A 16,932-nucleotide genomic window follows, 5' to 3' on the forward strand; every position below is an offset into this window, starting at 1 on the left:
CGAATCAAGGAGACGGTGAGCACTGTTGTCAACGTATTGTTGCTATTTAATTATAATTCATACTGATCTCCCGGGAAGGACGGTGCTTATTTTTCAGATCCTCAACATTTTAATTGAGATGTCAACTGAGGCTTCTTCTTATCCCACTTGCGGCTTCGTCCTTATACCTCTGGCAAACAATGCGACTCTGTGGAATGCAAATGACATCGAGGAATGGCGAACGGAATTCGAACTCTGCAACAAGGAGCAAAAATTGCACGGGCTCTCTCAAACAGGAGTGTTAACGAAGCTGCAGTTGACCGATGACTGTGTTGTACTTAGCTCGGTGAAGTGGGAAGAATGGAGGGCCGAGGTTGGTGAGATAGGGACACTCGTGATGATTGTGGGGGCGTTGTTATAAACCGATGGCTGCTCCAAGAACTTGAAGTTAATCAAACTTGTTCGATGGGCTTAACTGGTAGGTGGTGTGAAAAGGCTACGCCCAAGTGCGGCTTGGCTACGCCTTCGCAGCCCCCTATGGCCGCCCTGTAACCCTAACCTCCTTGGCACCGTAGTTAACGTTCGCTTTCTCCCTCCTTTCTTCTTCTTTTCTTCTTTCTTTAGCCAAACCTTTTGTATCAATTCTACTTGTTAGGACATAAAGCGTTACGCCTTCTACACGAAAAGGCGTATCTCGACAGCCTTTCACCCACGAACAGACGGTCAGACTGATTGATTCGACGCATCGAGAGGCTGCTCCTAATGTGTTGAAAAAGCAACTATAAATAAGCTAAGTAAAATGTGTAAGCTATAAAGTTCATGCTAATAGGGAGAGTTGATAGTAAGAGTGCGAAGTGCGGAAGTGGTCTTATGAGCTCAGCCACCAAAGCTAAATATTGCTTATGCACACGTCACTCAGGCACGATCAAAGGTATTATCGTTACTAAGGATAATAGCCCGTACCCAACGAGAAACTTGACGTTATAGTCCTGCTCACGTTACTTCATCATCAAGGGTTGTCGTATGACACATGAGCAATTTTCTTATGAGATTGTCTCACAATTACGTATGACATATGAGCTGATCCTCCTAAAAGAAGAATAGTCTGAGGGATTTTACCTAAATTGAGTAGACTATCTTCACATGAGAGATTTAGAGTAACCTCATGTGAAGAATCACTTCTTGTTGAGGATTAGACACAAATCATACGTTTACACAATATATATAGAGATCATAAATTCATAATTACCTTGGATACGATAGTTGATTAAAGCAATCAAACTACGGATATCCAACAACCCCTTTCAAACAAGTTCTAGTCGAACTTACCTTTCACTGTGCCTTAAACTATCGCGCTATCAATTTTTTCACTAATGTAAGGATCTAGTGGGTGAGCTCCTATGAATCTTAAGGCCTCAGCGCTGGGCGGTACCAACTTGGCCAAAAGACCACGATAATCAATCTAGCGTAGGGATCGGCAAGGATACACGGATGACGGATATATCCGTGGATATCCGTCGCGGATACGGGATACGGATAGAGAATATGCGGATATGGATACGGATACGGATAAGGTAATATTGATTAGTCATATCCGCGGATATATCCATGTCCACGGATACGAGTAACAAATACAAATGTGTAAAATAATAATACTGGGAGAGTTTAAGTGAGTTGCGATTTGCCAAATATTCAGTTGTATAGGGAACGGAAGTCCATGAATCCAGAATTTGGTGCGCGCATGGCTGTGAGCGGAGGGAAGCTTGAATCAGAACACGGATCTGATTAGTCGCAACTGCTTATATACTGGGTTAGGGTTTGCTGTCCGTTATTGAATGCTGGATATATAGCGGTTTGCAGCCCAATTGAGTGATCAATATAGTCAGTCGTATCGTAGGATCATCCTCTTTCCATAGTCCTGGGCTCCAAACCAAAAACGACTGAGCAAGAGCCCCTTCAAGGTCACGTGAGTCGTATCCGTGGATATTACGGATATCCGTGGATACTGCGGATACGGATACGGATAAAGCCAATATATCTGGATATGGATACGGATACGGATATAGATATTTTACGCGGATACGGATACGGATACGGATAAGGAAAAATTAGCCTGGATATTATCCGTGCCGATCCCTATTCTAGAGTTGATTATGGCCCACTGCGCATAGTATAGTGACCGCCGCCACTAGGATCCCGACACCTAAGAAGGGGGATAGCGAAGCCGGATACCGCTGAACTCAAATTATCACGTCCTTATCACAACTCATCAAACCAACGCAGAACGTACGAACCATGAAGAAAACGTACGGAGGGAGAGAAAGGCAAGAGAACCTACACGAATTTACTATTGAATTTTGAAGCCCTACGAACATGCGGGACTTCGTTTGCAATACATGAGAGGATCTACCTAACCCTGAACCATTGAGCATCCTTATATATCCAAGCCATCATATCACCCAGTCCATTATTCCATAGCACATGATTCCTTATGTCGTATCACCCGATTCATTCCATCATAGCACCCGATTCATTATATCATAGCACCCGATTCATTACTATTCCTTTTTGGGTTAGCTCGGGCGTGGATATACTTTTCTTTTCAGCCGATGCGGCTCATCTTGTGACATCGGTTCTATTAACTCGACTCCTTAGCGCCAACAAACGTATCCGGTCTGACGCGCTTATAATCATCCCAAACATTGAGTTGCAAACTTTCTACCATGGCTTGCCGTGCCGAGCCCTTAATATCATAAGTCCAACCGCGTAGATTTCCTTTGCCACTTATCGAATGTCCTAGGCGGGGGTCTCCCGGCAGTTTATTGTCGGCATGTTTTGCTCCGCCAACCCGGAACTGGCTAAATACGGGCGGAGTAATTGAATACCCTTTTAGCCGCCCCTCTCTGAAAAGTCGGACCATATCCTCATCAACCGCCCCATGCAGGCCAGCATAGGACATTGTGAAAGGCTCCACCTTCACCCCTCACGGCTTTGTTACTCATTAGCCTTAACACAATGAATGCTTTATGGACATGGCGAGATATTCACTGGTCATGCCGTGACCAGCCAGCGGATTAGATAATTTGCAAGTTGTGGTTTATAACGAAAAATTCCAATTGCGAGGCTTAGGTAATGATTATGCACAATGGCGAATACTGTCCACGAAAATTGCATCCCCAGAAGCAAGGCCGGGATGCTAATCAGTCCTTGCGTGGGGACCTGGTAGACTCATGTCTCGGAGGAAAAGAGAAGTATTGCAATAAATTGATACTATAAAACTAAGCGCGTGTAACCATTAATTACAATAATACCACTACTATGAAATAGGAGATACTCTTGGCAGTCGCGAAAACAATTCAGCCTCCATTCTCTCTGCTGCTCGCGGTCCGCTTAGAATCTCCCCCACCATGTCGGATCCGTCAGGAAAATCAAACTCAAATATTGGCTCGCCATTCGCCTTCATGTTCGCTAGAACAGTCTGACGGAAATGCCAACGCAAAAACTCATCTATAACTCTTTTCTCGTCATTTGGGTCCCTGCACACTGGGTCCAGCGTCCTGCCATCTATCCCGTCCAGATCGATCCTGAAGCACGTTATTTTGTAATCATCATCGGGGTCGATAGCAAAATTATAGGAGTCGAATTGTTGATGGATATTAGACCGCATGAGAAGTCCATTCTGACAAGAGTTTATCCCCGTAGGACTGTCATCACATCTATTAGTAACATACTGCGGATAACCCAGACTTCTGAAGAGCTCTTCATGCGAAAGTGGAAAAATGTGAGCGGCCTCGAAGCTTGTCCATTCATCTATGAAAGCGGCGCGGTTGACTAATCCTGTTATGACGCACTTTCCATCCCTTTGTCGAACTTGCTCCCTGAAACGGCGATCTCTTTGACTAACCGTGCGTGAAAATGATCTTGCAATGCAGCGCTCACCAGTGAGCCATATCCGACCTAAGTCTGCATCAGTGCATATATCACAAGCATTTCGTGACAAATAGAGCTTACCTCCAGGAGTGTCGGTTACTAAATCATAATGACCCGATTCGAGAGGCTCATCATCGTTAGGAGAAAGCGGGACTTCAGTCTCTCGAAGTCGCACCCTATATGGACAATCGGCAGCGATGACGATCTTCAGCATACGATGGAATTTTTTCTTAGTCACAGATGGATTCAAATATAATCCTCCAAGAGGAGGATCATCTGGCTTCGAACCATCGAAAAAGTGAACATTTCGAATGAGGGACCTGTTCCCTGGCATGTAGAAAGTCGATTATTTAAATACAAGACGAAGAAGAGAAAGATGCACGAAGCATGACAAGAATCGATGTCAAAGCAGTATGAACAAACGATTGTTTTGGCAGATCGACGTCGGCCGCCGGTCCCGAGTTGGAAGTTGGATCCTTGAATTACCCGGCCTTAAGTCGGCCGAACTAAGCGACCGCCAAACTATACACGGCCCTGCTATTTTACGACCAACGCCAAATAATCTTACCGCACAACAATGCGCAATGCTCATGTTACGAGAAGTATTTGTATGGACAGGGTTACTAACAGAAATTATTTCAGATCGAGACAAATTATTTACATCGAAATATTGGCAAACGCTTACGAAAGCATGTGGCATGAATCACCAGTTATCGACTGCAAATCATCAACAAACTGATGGACAGACTGAAAGAATGATTCAGACAGTTGAACAATACCTACGACATTATCTTAATTGCCCTAACCAAGATAATTGGGTTGAATTGTTACCTATGGCACAGTTTGCATTAAACAACGCACGCAATGCCTCAACGGGACAAGTACCCCACGTTGCCAATATAGGACGACACCCCAGGATGAGTTGGGACGCCGTCAAGGTCGATCGACGATCCGATGCAGCCATGATCCAGGCAACCCACCTTAAGATGTTACACAGAAACATGTCTAAGGATATTATGTGGGCCGAACAGCGAATGAAGCGATATTATGACACAAGGCGCGAGGACGCACCCAGCTTACAAGTGGGGGAGAGAGTTTACTTATTGCGACGAACACCAGGACAGAAAAAATTCAATATCCACAGCAGGAGACCGAGCAACAAGTTTGACGCAGTGAAATATGGACCACTTGCAATCAAGAGCAAACTCACCAACGACAACTATGAACTCAAACTACCAGTGTGAGAGTCGTCGCGGGTCTCGTGGTCAAGAGTCGGAGTTGTACTATATGTTACGCTAGCGGGAGTGCTTATAACAATATATTTTAGAATATTAACTATGAGGACTCGGCGGGGTTCCAATGTGTCCTTATGTGCATTCCTGCACCCCCGTCCGAGCCTCTGCAACCAATGAAAACTTTTATCGCATGTAAAAAACTAACCAATAACAAATAACGCATAATCATGAAACAAAAGCCACCGACGGGGGCACGGGCCGTCAATGGACGGTACGGGACCCTCAGGAGGGAACTCCTGACATTACCCCCCCTTCAAGGACTAGTCGGAGAGGAGAGAGTCCAAATTGGGAGGCCGGGGTTTTCGGGGAAATCGTGCGTGGAATTCCCGTAGTCGATCCGTGCAATGTTTAAGGTGGTCGAGGGGCTCCCATCCTTGTTCGTTCCACCCCAACCAGACGACCAGGTATTCAATGTGGCCATCCCGCGTGCGGCGGCTGTTGATGATCTCGTCCACCTCGTATTCCAGTTCGTCATCAATTTCAAGAGGGGCGGGAGGGGGGGCGGTCATGCGGGGAAGGTCGGATGCAACATATTCCTTGAGAAGCGAGACATGAAACACATTATGGATGCGCATGCGGGGTAGGTTCAAGCGATATGCAGTCTTCCCGATGCGGTCGAGCACGGTAAACGGTCCTAAATAACGGTCGTCGAGTTTCGCCGAGGGGCGCTTTGTCTTGATGTAGCGGCGGGAGAGGAGAACCTGATCACCGACGCCAAAGGTGTGCTCTTTGTGATGCTGGTCGAAATACCGAGCATGATCTTTCTGCGCCAATGCCATGCTGGCGCGGATTCCTTGTGGAGGCTTTCCAAAGTCTGGAGACGATCGTGCGCAGCCGTCATAGTCGCAGCACCAGAGGGAACGTCAAAATGGTAGGTCGGATTATAACCGTAATTGGCGAAGAAAGGAGTCTGATTCGTGGAAGCGTGCAGTGTATTGTTGTAAGTGAACTGAGCAAACGGTAACAGGTCCGCCCAATCATCTTGTCGTCGCGCCGCATAAAGACGGAGGAACTGTTCCAACACTTGGTTGACGCGTTCTGTCTGTCCATCTGTCTGAGGATGAAAAGCAGTTGAGTACTTGCCCTTGATCTTAGTCGTGTCCAGGAAGGCTGACCAAAACCGAGAAAGGAACACAGAGCCGCGATCGGAGACGATATCAGTAGGGACGCCATGGTGGGCAAATACATGGGCGATAAAGACGTCAGCCAATTCAATAGCGGTGATCGTTTTCTTGACGGAAACAAATCTTGCCATTTTCGTTAGACGATCAACAATCACGAGAATGGAATCAAATTCATTTGAAACAGGAAGGTCCGTGATGAAGTCCATAGACAGCGACGTCCAGGGCCGTTCTGGAACCGGTAAGGATTGTAAGGTACCATATGGTAGTCGTCGGGGAATCTTCGTGCGTTGACACTTGTCACAAGATCGCACGAAATCCTTCACAAATCGCTTCATACCGGGCCAGAAATAATCCCGACTAACCAGCTCATTGTCGAAAACCTATGCCGTTGAGTAGTTCAGATCGGAGTAAACCCTTCACTGAGCCAATAGGTTCAATGGTATTCTGCTAACAAAAGAGGACTGTAGCGAGATTTTAAAGAAGAAGTAACGAGTAACTGGTCTAGAGAGATCCTAGTTCGATATAAACGTATACTCAAGATTATCCAGTTAATAACACACGGTTCTCCTATGTACATGACATGATCACTGCGGCCCTTATATATACAAGAACATTGAAGCGCTGCTATATTGAATCGCCGCTTCACTGAATCGCCGCTACACCGAATCGCCGCTTCACTCCTCCTATCCGGGTAAGTGCATATCGCCGTGCGGCTCATTTTTCTGACAAAATGGCTCTAACTACCGGAGGGGGATTTCTCTTCTGTTCGCCAACGGTTGATCAGTCGAGGGTCTGGTCATCTCTCCAGGGACGTTTCAATTACATACCGCAATCTCTATTCGCTTCTTATTCTTCCGGACCAATTGTACGTGGCGTTGAGTATGAATCAGTACTACAGGAAGCCTCTCTTGACTCTGGCGTATTTCTGACATCACCAGACTGGTGTTGTCATCCTAATAACGAACACCATATAAGCCTCGGTCCAACACTACATACTCAAACCAATACACAAGCGAGTTTCCCTTCCGGCAATTGCTGTCAGTTCAGAGACACACGAAGACCAAAACTATGTTTTAGGCGACGAGACCAAATTTGGCACGAACCTTAATATCAATTTAGCCCTGAAGGAAGGGGAGGGGGTGACAATGGACTCTCTTACGAACGCAAGTTGTCACTGTTAGATATGTCACTGTTTGAGTCCTCCATGTCGCCCACGGTTGAACAATCACACATTGAAGATATTGGGATCGATGTCCATGCAGAGCTTGATCCAATGACTCCAGTCGTAGTTCAATCTAGTAAGCGAAGGCGTGGACGACCGACCGCCATTGACTTCACAGTATTCACGAGCTGAAGTGGCGATCCTTACAATTCACACTTGTGTTATGTGTCACTTGTGCTAACTGATTATTCAGCGCCGAAGAGCTCAATTTCATAAAGCCCAGCGGGTATAATGCGAAAGGAAAGACAAAACGATAGCGGAATTGAAGGCTCGGATTACTAAACTCTACTCTGCAATAGATAGCATGAAAGCGGTCTTCCTCGAATTATGTAATGAAAGTAGACGAGTTGCTATTCGCCATCGTGATTCTAACTTTCTTGAAACCTTGACAAACATGGTCAAGATTCTCGAGGCCTCCAAAGTAGTCGACATCGACATGGAAATTGCACATTTGAACCTGCTAGAGGATCGATACAAGGGATCGCATGTTGACGTGGGACAGTCTTCAAATCGCAATTCTTCTTCACCAGAGGTTGATCCGATGAAGAATCACAGCGACTTGTCGGATCTGGCAATTCGGTTGCTTAGCCTGAGTGATCAGCAACGCGAGCCATTTTTGCTGACAAAATCTAGCGTCGCGCAGTAGTACGTTTCCATTCTTTGATAAATATAAATACGTTCACTCACAGAGTGACTGTTTATCTATTCAATTCTCATTTGGATTCTTATCTATTTAAGCTTTCGCGCTATTGCAATACCCTGTTTAATTTAATACAAGGAATATGGCCCGCGATAGGGACAGGAATGCAACCAATAATTTAAATTTCACTAGCTTCATTAAAGAACCTCGTACGAGAGTACACAACTTGCACAGGATGCCATACGGCACTATGTTGAGTAGGGGAAGATAATGTTAAATGACCACGGAATCATTCTCGAACAGAATGAATAAACTCAATGTTGTTTCCATCGCAATCAAGTACAAATGCCTTCTCTCTGGATCCAGGCAGGGTGGCGATCCACTCCACTGATTTGTTCAAATGGATGGGTCTGCCTCCATTTCCATCCATTCCATCTTGCCTGCTGTTACGTAATCCATCCATCCATTTAAAGTGCCCGTGGAATGGATGGATGGACAAAATTCTAGGGTTCGGGTTCTAATGGCAGGGGCTACCCCTGGGCTGCGGCTACAGCTTCAGCACGCGTAAAGTCAACACTCCTACCATAAGACAACAATATGACAGAACATGACAAGTCTAACAGCCAGACGACCGAAATTGCGCCTTTAGCTACTTTAGAGGAAATTCATGATGTCTGGGACATCTTCCCTTGGAAGGAATTTCCAGGGTATGTGAGGTCAGCGCGTGCAGCTAACACGTCCTCCTGGGTGTGGACCTACGGCTTCGATATTCAACATAGCGACGACGATTCTAAACGGCGATGGGTTTGCCGACTTTGTGTCGACAAGAAGAAGCGCCCACCTCATAATACGGTGGCAACTGGGACCCAGAATGCTGAGACCACCTTTTTGTCGAGCACAAGATATGGGACCCAACTGGCAAACGCAAGGCGCCAGTGAGTGTTAAGGAGAAGACTCCGTCTAAGAATATCATGTCATTTTTTAGTTTAAATCCAAACAATCCTCGAGGACAGCAGATTGCAAGTACTATGATTGGTGGCTTTAGAAGAGAGAAGTTCCAGCAGTTGCTTGTCGCTTGGGTTATCGACTCTCAGTGCTCTTTCCGCCAGACCGAAAATCAGCGCTTTCGCGAACTCCTCGAATACCTTAATCCGCTAGTCAATATTGCTGACGCCCACATTTGTCACGATACCGTCCGCAGCCGGATTCTCGCAGTCTATAATACCAATAAGGCGCGTGTGGTCGAGATCCTTAGAGGAGTTGAGGGCAAGATTCATATAGCGTTTGACGGCTGGCGGTCGCGAAATCGGCATGCAATGTACGGGATCGTCTGCTTCTTCCTTGACAGCGAAAGCCGGGCGCAAAAGCTTGTCTTAGGAATCCCAGAAGTTGTGCAACGCCATACAGGCAAGAATATTGCTGTCCACGTGCTTGATATTATCGCCAGCTACGATATTTCCTCAAAAGTCGGGTACTTCACATTGGACAACGCGACGAATAACGATACGGCAATGGATGCGATTGGTACAGCGCTTGAGTTCAATGGCAGAAGTCGCCGAGTCCGATGCTTAGGTCATATTCTCAACCTTGTTTGTAAGCAACTGCTTTTTGTCCATGACGCTGATGCGTTTGAAGAAGAGATTTCCGCCGACTCGACTATTGATGCCTCTCGCCATGAAGCTTGGAGGCGGAAAGGGCCTATTGGGAAGCTTCATAACCTCGTTGTCGTTATTCGCAAGTCGGATGTCTTGACGCAGTTGCTACGGAATTTACAGCAAGAGGCATACAATATATCGAAGGACCCTAAGATTAAAGCTAAGCGGCCGAAGGATACCGTGATGGATAACCTGACGCGTTGGCTTTCCCAATTATATATGCTACGCCGTTGTCTCGTGTTGAGGGCATTCCTAGAGGACCTCTGGGCTAACCAACGAGCTGAATGGGACGGTTTGATTCGAAAGCGATCCAAGCGGAAGGAGGATATGCCCCTTTATCTTCGGGACGAGAGTGACGGAGAAGGACTGGATCGTATCTCAACTATATCATGACGTCCTGACCGAAATCGAAGACGTACTCCTTGTCCTTGAAGGCGACGGACAATTCAGAGACCGTAAGAGTGGATACTCAGAAGCATACGGCACTATTTGGGACGTAGTCTTCGCATATGAACACCTTCTCACCCGCTTTGAGCATTGGAAGGCAATGGCTGGGCGATATCCAGATTCTGAACATTTCAAAATCAATATTAATCTTGCATGGAAGAAGTTGAATGAATATTACGAGAAGTTAGATGAGACGCCTGTTTATTATGCTGCTGTTGCCCTTCATCCTGCGTATCGATGGGCATACTTCGAGAATTGGTGGGCCAACGAAGCTTCATGGATTGATACAGCGGAGAAGCTCGTGTAGGGACTATGGGACTCAGAATACAGGCATCTTAACGTCTCTTCTATACGCAGCGTGCCGTTAGATGTGAAACGACGGAGGGTCTTCCATTCCAACGCGACGTTGCCCCTTAGGGTCCACTTCCATTCCACAGAGGGGTTCCGTGGAATGGATGGAATGGATCGCCACACTGGATCCAGGTTCTCCGTTGTCGGTCCTACCAGATTCAATTGCGATATTGTAAACGGAGACAACGTCATGGATTGAAGGTAGTGCAAAAGCGATAGGCGATTTCGCTGCAGGTTTATCTGGATTGGCTAACATGAGCCCGAATTCAAAAGCTTTGGGATTACTGATTGGCGCGTAATACACGATTGAGTCTAATAATTCGTCATTAATCGGGTGCAATTAACGGTTATATAGCTAGCTACACACCATTTGCCCAATATACCCCATATCCAGCAGCCGCCATTACGGGATCGTAGAATTCTCGCGACTTTTTGACGTCCGATACTCTAATAGCAATATTGTGAAATGGCATTTTCGATTGAACTTTTAACCGCGAAGGTTGGATGGCGGCAAAAATGCGGATATTTATGTTATACTCAGCTCCTTATCGTCCATGTCTATGCTGCGCAATAGTGATTAGAAATCGTAATAAAACTTTGAGCCAATTCAGCAAGATAAGCCCTGATCTCATTTACTGGTTAGTAATCGCCCTATCTCCAATGTTTTTCAATTGCGAGTCTTCGCTAGTAAGGGAGAAGCACGAGAGCTGAGCCCTCGCATGCTCCAACTCAACTGTGTGAGAGCACCCTACTTTGCATGGCTAGGGTGCTGTTGGTACTTCGCGAAATGAGCCCCTGTGTACGCTAGTCTCAAAGCGGTACAGTCGGTTTACTCCCATGAATCTCCAAAAACGAGATACTAAATTTGGTCTGTTCTTGCTGTCCCGAACCATAACGTATAGTCGCCATAATGCTAAGCTATTGATATACAAGAAATCCTTATCTCATAAACCTTGATAAGGATTCGCGGACAAGCTGACTTGGTACTGCACTTAGAGCAAAATAAGAGCAAACAAAGAAGCTAACTGTGCAGACGACTCAACCGGCGCGGACTCTGCCGCCAGCATCCCGCGCGGTAACTTCCAATGGGATCGAAAAAGGATGAAAGCCAGTTCTCCAAGGCTATTGAGATAATATTTTTTCTTGCTTAAAGTATTTAGAGGTTATTGGAATTTAGCTAGGATAAGTATGATATCTGAGTCATGAGTGCGGATGGCTTCTGGCTTCGGTCATCTGCAGTACCACAGATGTCTTCAGCTAATGGCTATGAATCGGCAGTAATTGAAATAGAAAATCTGGTCATCCGATCGCACAAGCAATACTTGCAATCATGAGCACCTTCAACCCCTGAAATTATGCTTTTCTTGAAACTTACTTTCATTTGCCTAATGTAGTAATTTCAATCTGCGTCCAGTCTCATAAGCGAGTGCTCAAACGCTTTGCTACAGAACTTTTCATTTATCCCCAATCTCCATTCAATCTTGTGACGAATCATCTTCGCATGGCTGACAAATCTAAGATCTTCATCTCTCGAGAAGAAACGACGTACATATGCCTGTCGCAGACACTTCGCCTGATCCATAAGCTACTTGCAAATAAACGGCTCTAACTAAAGAAGACGGCGATTTCTTCTTTTCTGTTCGTTAATGGGTGATCAATGGAGAGTCCTATCATTCCCGCAGGGATGTCTCGGTGTATATCGCCATTGGGATTCGCATCTTATTCTTCCAAACCAATTGTGCCTGGCGTTGAGTATGAATCAATACTACAGGAAGCGTCTCTGGACTCGGGCGGATTTATGACATCGTCAGACTGGCGTTGTCATGCTAATACCGAACACCACATAAGCCTCGTGCCAACGCTACACATTCAACCAAGACATAAGCAAGTTTCCATGCCGGAGAACGCTGTGGCTGCGGAGGATTTCAATCCAGAGACACAGACCATCGAAGTTCCAAACTATGTTTTCGGCGACGAGACCAGATTTGGCATGACGCTTAATATTAACAGAGCCGCCTATCTCAGCTTTGAGGAAAATGGTGACAATGGACGTCATCACAAGGAACCCAAGTTGTCACAGTCAGGTATGTCTCTGTTTGAGTCCTCCATGTCACCTACTGTTGAACAATCACATATGGAAGATATTGGGACGGAAGTCCATCCGGAGCTTGATGCAATGAATCCCGTCATAGTTCAGGCTAATAAGCGAAGACGTGGACGACCTCGATTTATCCCACAGCATTCAAGAGCTGAAGTACAGAACCTTACATTTCACACTGTCTTAAAGGTTGTACTAACTGATTATTCAGCGTCGAAGAGCTCAAATTCGCGACGCTCAACGGACATACCGCGAAAGGAAAGACAAAACGATGGCGGACTTGAATGCTACGATTAATAAACTCCAATCTACAATAGATAGTATGAGAGCGGCCTTCCTCGAAATATATAATGAAGGCAGACGAGTTGCCATTCACCATCGTGATTCGAAATTTGTTGAAACCTTGACAAACGTTACGGTCAAAATTCTGGAGGCCTCTAAAGATGTAGCGTGCACCACCAGATGATAGGTAGAGGTGGGAAGGTTATGCAGTAGCTTTTATATCAATGGAATATCTATTGAAGCCTGCCCCTTCCCCGATGTTGAAATGACAACTACAACTTTAGAATAGCGAGATAAAATGTGTCTGTGGTAAAGTTCATGCTAAGGCATATGAAGTAATACTAAAAAGAGAAGGACCATGAGAGTCATCACAGGAGTGCGGGGTGTGCAAGTGGCCTTCTGAGCTCAGCCACCGAAGTTAGTATAGCTTATGCACACGTCACTCAGGTACAATCAAAATGTCTTATCGTTATTGAGATAAGAGCCTGTACCCGACGAGAAACTTGACGATTACAGTCCTGCACACGTTACTTCATTGAGGGGTTGTCGTAAGACACATGAGAATCTCATGAGAGGTTGCCATAGAATTACGAAGGTCATATGAGCTGATCCTCTACAAACTAAGTATAGTCTGAGGGATTTTACCTTTATTGAGTAGACTATCTTCACATGAGATGTGAATGATTACCTCGTGTGAAGAATAACTTCTTATTGAGGATTAGGCACAGTTCAAACCATCTGACAGTATTCTTTGTGTATTTATAGAGGTCGTAATTACCTCGGAACGATAGTTGTTCTAAGCAATTAGACTACGGACATCCAACAACCCCTTCCACAGAAGCTCTAATCGAACTTACTTCCACTGTGCTCTACCAATCAATATCGCATATTTCAATACCCCGACTCCGTCCTCCCGTTTCTATATATACATCATAATACAATATGGTACACTATTTTACATATGTACATCGAGCGGGGACGAGGACCTCTGGGGAATCCTGGAGACTCGTCCCAGTCGTGCTATTAGGTTGCATCTGGCCTGGTGACCTATGTGATAGCAACGCTTCTGGGTCTTGGTGCCTGCTGACGCTGCATAATGACGGTTGCTTTGCACAATGACGATACTTTTGACGATGCTTCCACGCTCTAGCGCACACGTGGCGGCCTTCTGCCGAAGATTCTGGCTTATTTTTGTGCAGCTGGGAAGGAAAGTACCCTTACCCTCGCGGAACCCACTTCGATTGAGTGTAACAGAGTTTGTGGCCAATCTACTTTCGGTATGGTGTAAGTTCTTTTCTGCATCGAAGAGGGATACGAACAGGTACTGAACTTGTAATCTGGGTAAGGGTATTTTCCTTCCCAGCTGCACGAAAATAATGGGGTGAACCTAGACTGCCATGTGATGTATACCACCATCAAGGAAGCAATTGCTCAAAATCGTTCATAGCGGATGAGTTCAGTCGCAGTACTGAACAATAATAAGCCTATTTGAATGAGTTGCTAAGGAACCAACAAACAAATACTCCTCAATGCCGCCTACGCGATCCTATTTATACATGAGCAACAGCATTGTCCAAGCCATGCAGTCATCAGAATAGTAATCCGCTTTGCCCCACTCTCTGTTATCTTCAAGCACAGTATTGATGACATAATAGATGATTTTGTCTCTAAGTAAACACGGCTTATGTAACGTCATAGAGAACTAAATGGATTAGTGAACATATAATAATCAGTGGCCTCTCGGTTGTAAGAAATTAAAATGACGTCGCCGCCATTCCATGTAAACGGCATTGAGCCACCATATCATATGCAAAGTCCAACTAGACAAAAAAATGGATAGAATATTTTCCGGACAAGTCTGTATATTGCGTCACAAATAGCACAAATTATTTTAACTAGAGACTGAATCATTGTGAAAGTGGTTTTACGGCTAATGCGAGGACCATCTGTCGTGTATCTCCTTGTATTTTTCAAATTATTCGAACTCTTACAGATAATAAGACAAAAAGTTAGATCGTTCGCTTCCATTGTCTTAGAACGATACAAGCTTGAGAATTATGACAAAACCTCATTCCATACATGTCAGCTACCATTTACCATCAAGAAAGTCAATGACCATAGTCGAATATGTGCTTGCGTATTCATTCAAAAACCCATGACCTGAGTCAGGAAAGACGTGCAAATGAGCTTCCGCATTGACCATCTTCTTGTACATAACATAACTATTCTCAGTAGGAGCCAAGACGTCATTGCATCCGTTGGCGTTAAAAACCGGCAGAGTGAGCTCTGCAAGTCGATCGTAGCTGCCATCTTCACGAAATTCGCCTCCTAGCCATTTCAACATGGCAGCAATTTGATTTTGAGTGCCTTCTGGCCCTAAATAATCACTGCGATCCTTACGGGCAGACGTCATTCGCTTCCACCACTTCTCGCCAATTGCTTGCTTTTTATCGCTAAGTGTATAAAAAGTCTTCAAAAATCCTTGATGATTCTCTTCCTCAGTGGCCGCAGTCGCCAGCATCCCAACTGGTTCAGGAGCACCTTTGACAACGCCAAGACCTTCGCTAGGAACTGTACCTGCCAAGACCAACTTACGAACCAAGTTGGGATTATTGATCGCAATTAGTTGGGCAACGCATCCGCCCATAGAGAATCCTAGCACATCTACTTGCTTAATACCTAATGCTTCAATCACACCGACAATATTCTGTGCCCATTCCTTGAAAGAACAGTTCCCCCACTGCGGCCGATACCGGAATTATCGACGAGGAGAATTGGACGGGTGGCCGCTAACGGATTGATAAAATCCGGATCCCAATGATCCATTGTTCCCCGAAAATGGATGTTGAATACAAGTGGAATCCCTGACGACGTTCCAATAACCGATATGCATATTTCGTTCCTTTTACTTCAATAAACTTGTCCACAGCGGTCTCGTATGCGGCCATATTGGTTGAGCAAATGAGTAAATTGACGGTCGATGGTCAGCGACAGATGGCGTGTTAAGCACCTTTTAATCCTGAGCATTTGTAGGTGGCAAGATTTGAGTACAAATTCGTGTTCTCGGCAAAGTCAATTTCGTAATAACAAATTACTAAACAGAAATACTGGCTAAGGTGATAAGTAATTAATCAATCGCTAACGATTATACTTCATGCGTCGTGCGTCACATCTAGTGAAGCAAGCCGTACGTGTGTCGGTTTGATATTAAACCAATAAGTTATAACTAGTGTTTCTGCAAGCGATGTTACGTCAGCCTTGACTGGATGATGACTAATCGCCAATCATATCTGATCTTATACAGGTGCGGGTCAACCATTGGCCAAAAAAATGAAAGTTGATTTGTCTTACGATATCATTGGTCTCAGCATCGCGCATGATACTCGATCGCTGCAAGGCACGACTCTTCAACATGCGATCCCTCGTATCGATCCTCTAGCAGGTTCAAATGTGCAATTTCCATATCGACGTCGGCTACTTTGGAGGCCTCGAGAATCTTGACCATAACGTTTGTCAAGGTTCCAAGAAAGTTAGAATCACGATGGCGAATGCAACTCGTCTGCCTTTCCCCGTGTCTGCGACGGGTTTACGCCGAGGGATGAAGACCTTAGATTTGTCAGCCATGCGAAGACGACTCGTCAAAAGATTGAATGAATGGGTCCAGTTGGGAGAAATGAAAAGTTCGGCAGCAAACCGTCTGAGCACTACATAGAGATGGAAATTACTACATTAGGCAATTGAAGTAAGTGGCGCCACAATCCCCGCGTCTGAATCCCAAACTCTTTGTAATGCGACGCGCCCTTGGGTGTGCAGTGTTGCGTCATTATCCTTGATTATTCAACGTTTACCTGTAAGAGTATTCCTTCCGACTCTGGGCAAGAGGTCCTTGTATTTCCTTATTATTCTGCT

At 45.4% G+C, this 16,932-nt stretch overlaps 7 protein-coding genes across 7 annotated transcripts; 3 read left to right on the forward strand and 4 right to left on the reverse strand.

Moving 5' to 3' along the window:
- Window positions 1-651, forward strand: V1508DRAFT_428512 (uncharacterized protein). Its single transcript, XM_066941806.1, has one exon. The coding sequence runs from the start codon at window positions 119-121 to the stop codon at window positions 398-400; it is 282 nt and encodes a 93-aa protein (XP_066792191.1). The 5' UTR covers window positions 1-118; the 3' UTR covers window positions 401-651.
- Window positions 652-2,539: 1,888 nt separating this feature from the next.
- V1508DRAFT_428516 (uncharacterized protein) lies at window positions 2,540-2,933 on the reverse strand. Its single transcript, XM_066941807.1, has one exon. It carries the CDS (start codon window positions 2,897-2,899, stop codon window positions 2,618-2,620), a length of 282 nt encoding a protein of 93 aa, XP_066792192.1. The 5' UTR covers window positions 2,900-2,933; the 3' UTR covers window positions 2,540-2,617.
- A 143-nt stretch (window positions 2,934-3,076) lies between these two features.
- On the reverse strand, window positions 3,077-4,340 carry V1508DRAFT_428517 (HNH endonuclease-domain-containing protein). The gene is made up of 2 exons (XM_066941808.1): window positions 3,991-4,340; window positions 3,077-3,936 (listed from the first exon to the last, which is right to left on the reverse strand). The coding sequence occupies exons 1-2, from the start codon at window positions 4,241-4,243 to the stop codon at window positions 3,296-3,298; spliced, it is 894 nt and encodes a 297-aa protein (XP_066792193.1). The 5' UTR covers window positions 4,244-4,340; the 3' UTR covers window positions 3,077-3,295.
- Window positions 4,341-7,944: 3,604 nt separating this feature from the next.
- V1508DRAFT_401017 (uncharacterized protein) lies at window positions 7,945-8,196 on the forward strand (the record flags this gene model as incomplete). Its single annotated transcript, XM_066938387.1, has 1 exon — window positions 7,945-8,196. The coding sequence occupies one exon, from the start codon at window positions 7,945-7,947 to the stop codon at window positions 8,194-8,196; it is 252 nt and encodes an 83-aa protein (XP_066792194.1).
- Window positions 8,197-10,447: 2,251 nt separating this feature from the next.
- V1508DRAFT_74546 (uncharacterized protein) lies at window positions 10,448-11,197 on the reverse strand. The gene is made up of 2 exons (XM_066943035.1): window positions 11,011-11,197; window positions 10,448-10,955 (listed from the first exon to the last, which is right to left on the reverse strand). Exons 1-2 carry the CDS (start codon window positions 11,114-11,116, stop codon window positions 10,657-10,659), a joined length of 405 nt encoding a protein of 134 aa, XP_066792195.1. The 5' UTR covers window positions 11,117-11,197; the 3' UTR covers window positions 10,448-10,656.
- Window positions 11,198-11,976: 779 nt separating this feature from the next.
- Window positions 11,977-13,185, forward strand: V1508DRAFT_428537 (uncharacterized protein; the record flags this gene model as incomplete). The annotated part of the gene is made up of 5 exons (XM_066941810.1): window positions 11,977-12,080; window positions 12,200-12,224; window positions 12,250-12,727; window positions 12,785-12,897; window positions 12,953-13,185. Coding segments are annotated over exons 3-5 (680 nt in total), but the record flags the coding sequence as incomplete, so codon positions are not given.
- A 1,924-nt stretch (window positions 13,186-15,109) lies between these two features.
- On the reverse strand, window positions 15,110-16,050 carry V1508DRAFT_407178 (Alpha/Beta hydrolase protein; the record flags this gene model as incomplete). The annotated part of the gene is made up of 3 exons (XM_066938837.1): window positions 15,110-15,763; window positions 15,790-15,925; window positions 16,034-16,050. The coding sequence occupies 3 exons, from the start codon at window positions 16,048-16,050 to the stop codon at window positions 15,110-15,112; spliced, it is 807 nt and encodes a 268-aa protein (XP_066792197.1).
- Window positions 16,051-16,932: the final 882 nt, after the last annotated feature.

The sequence above is a fragment of the Lipomyces doorenjongii genome (assembly GCF_038497915.1).
Source record: "Lipomyces doorenjongii strain NRRL Y-27504 unplaced genomic scaffold V1508scaffold_163, whole genome shotgun sequence".
Taxonomy (NCBI): domain Eukaryota; kingdom Fungi; phylum Ascomycota; class Lipomycetes; order Lipomycetales; family Lipomycetaceae; genus Lipomyces; species Lipomyces doorenjongii.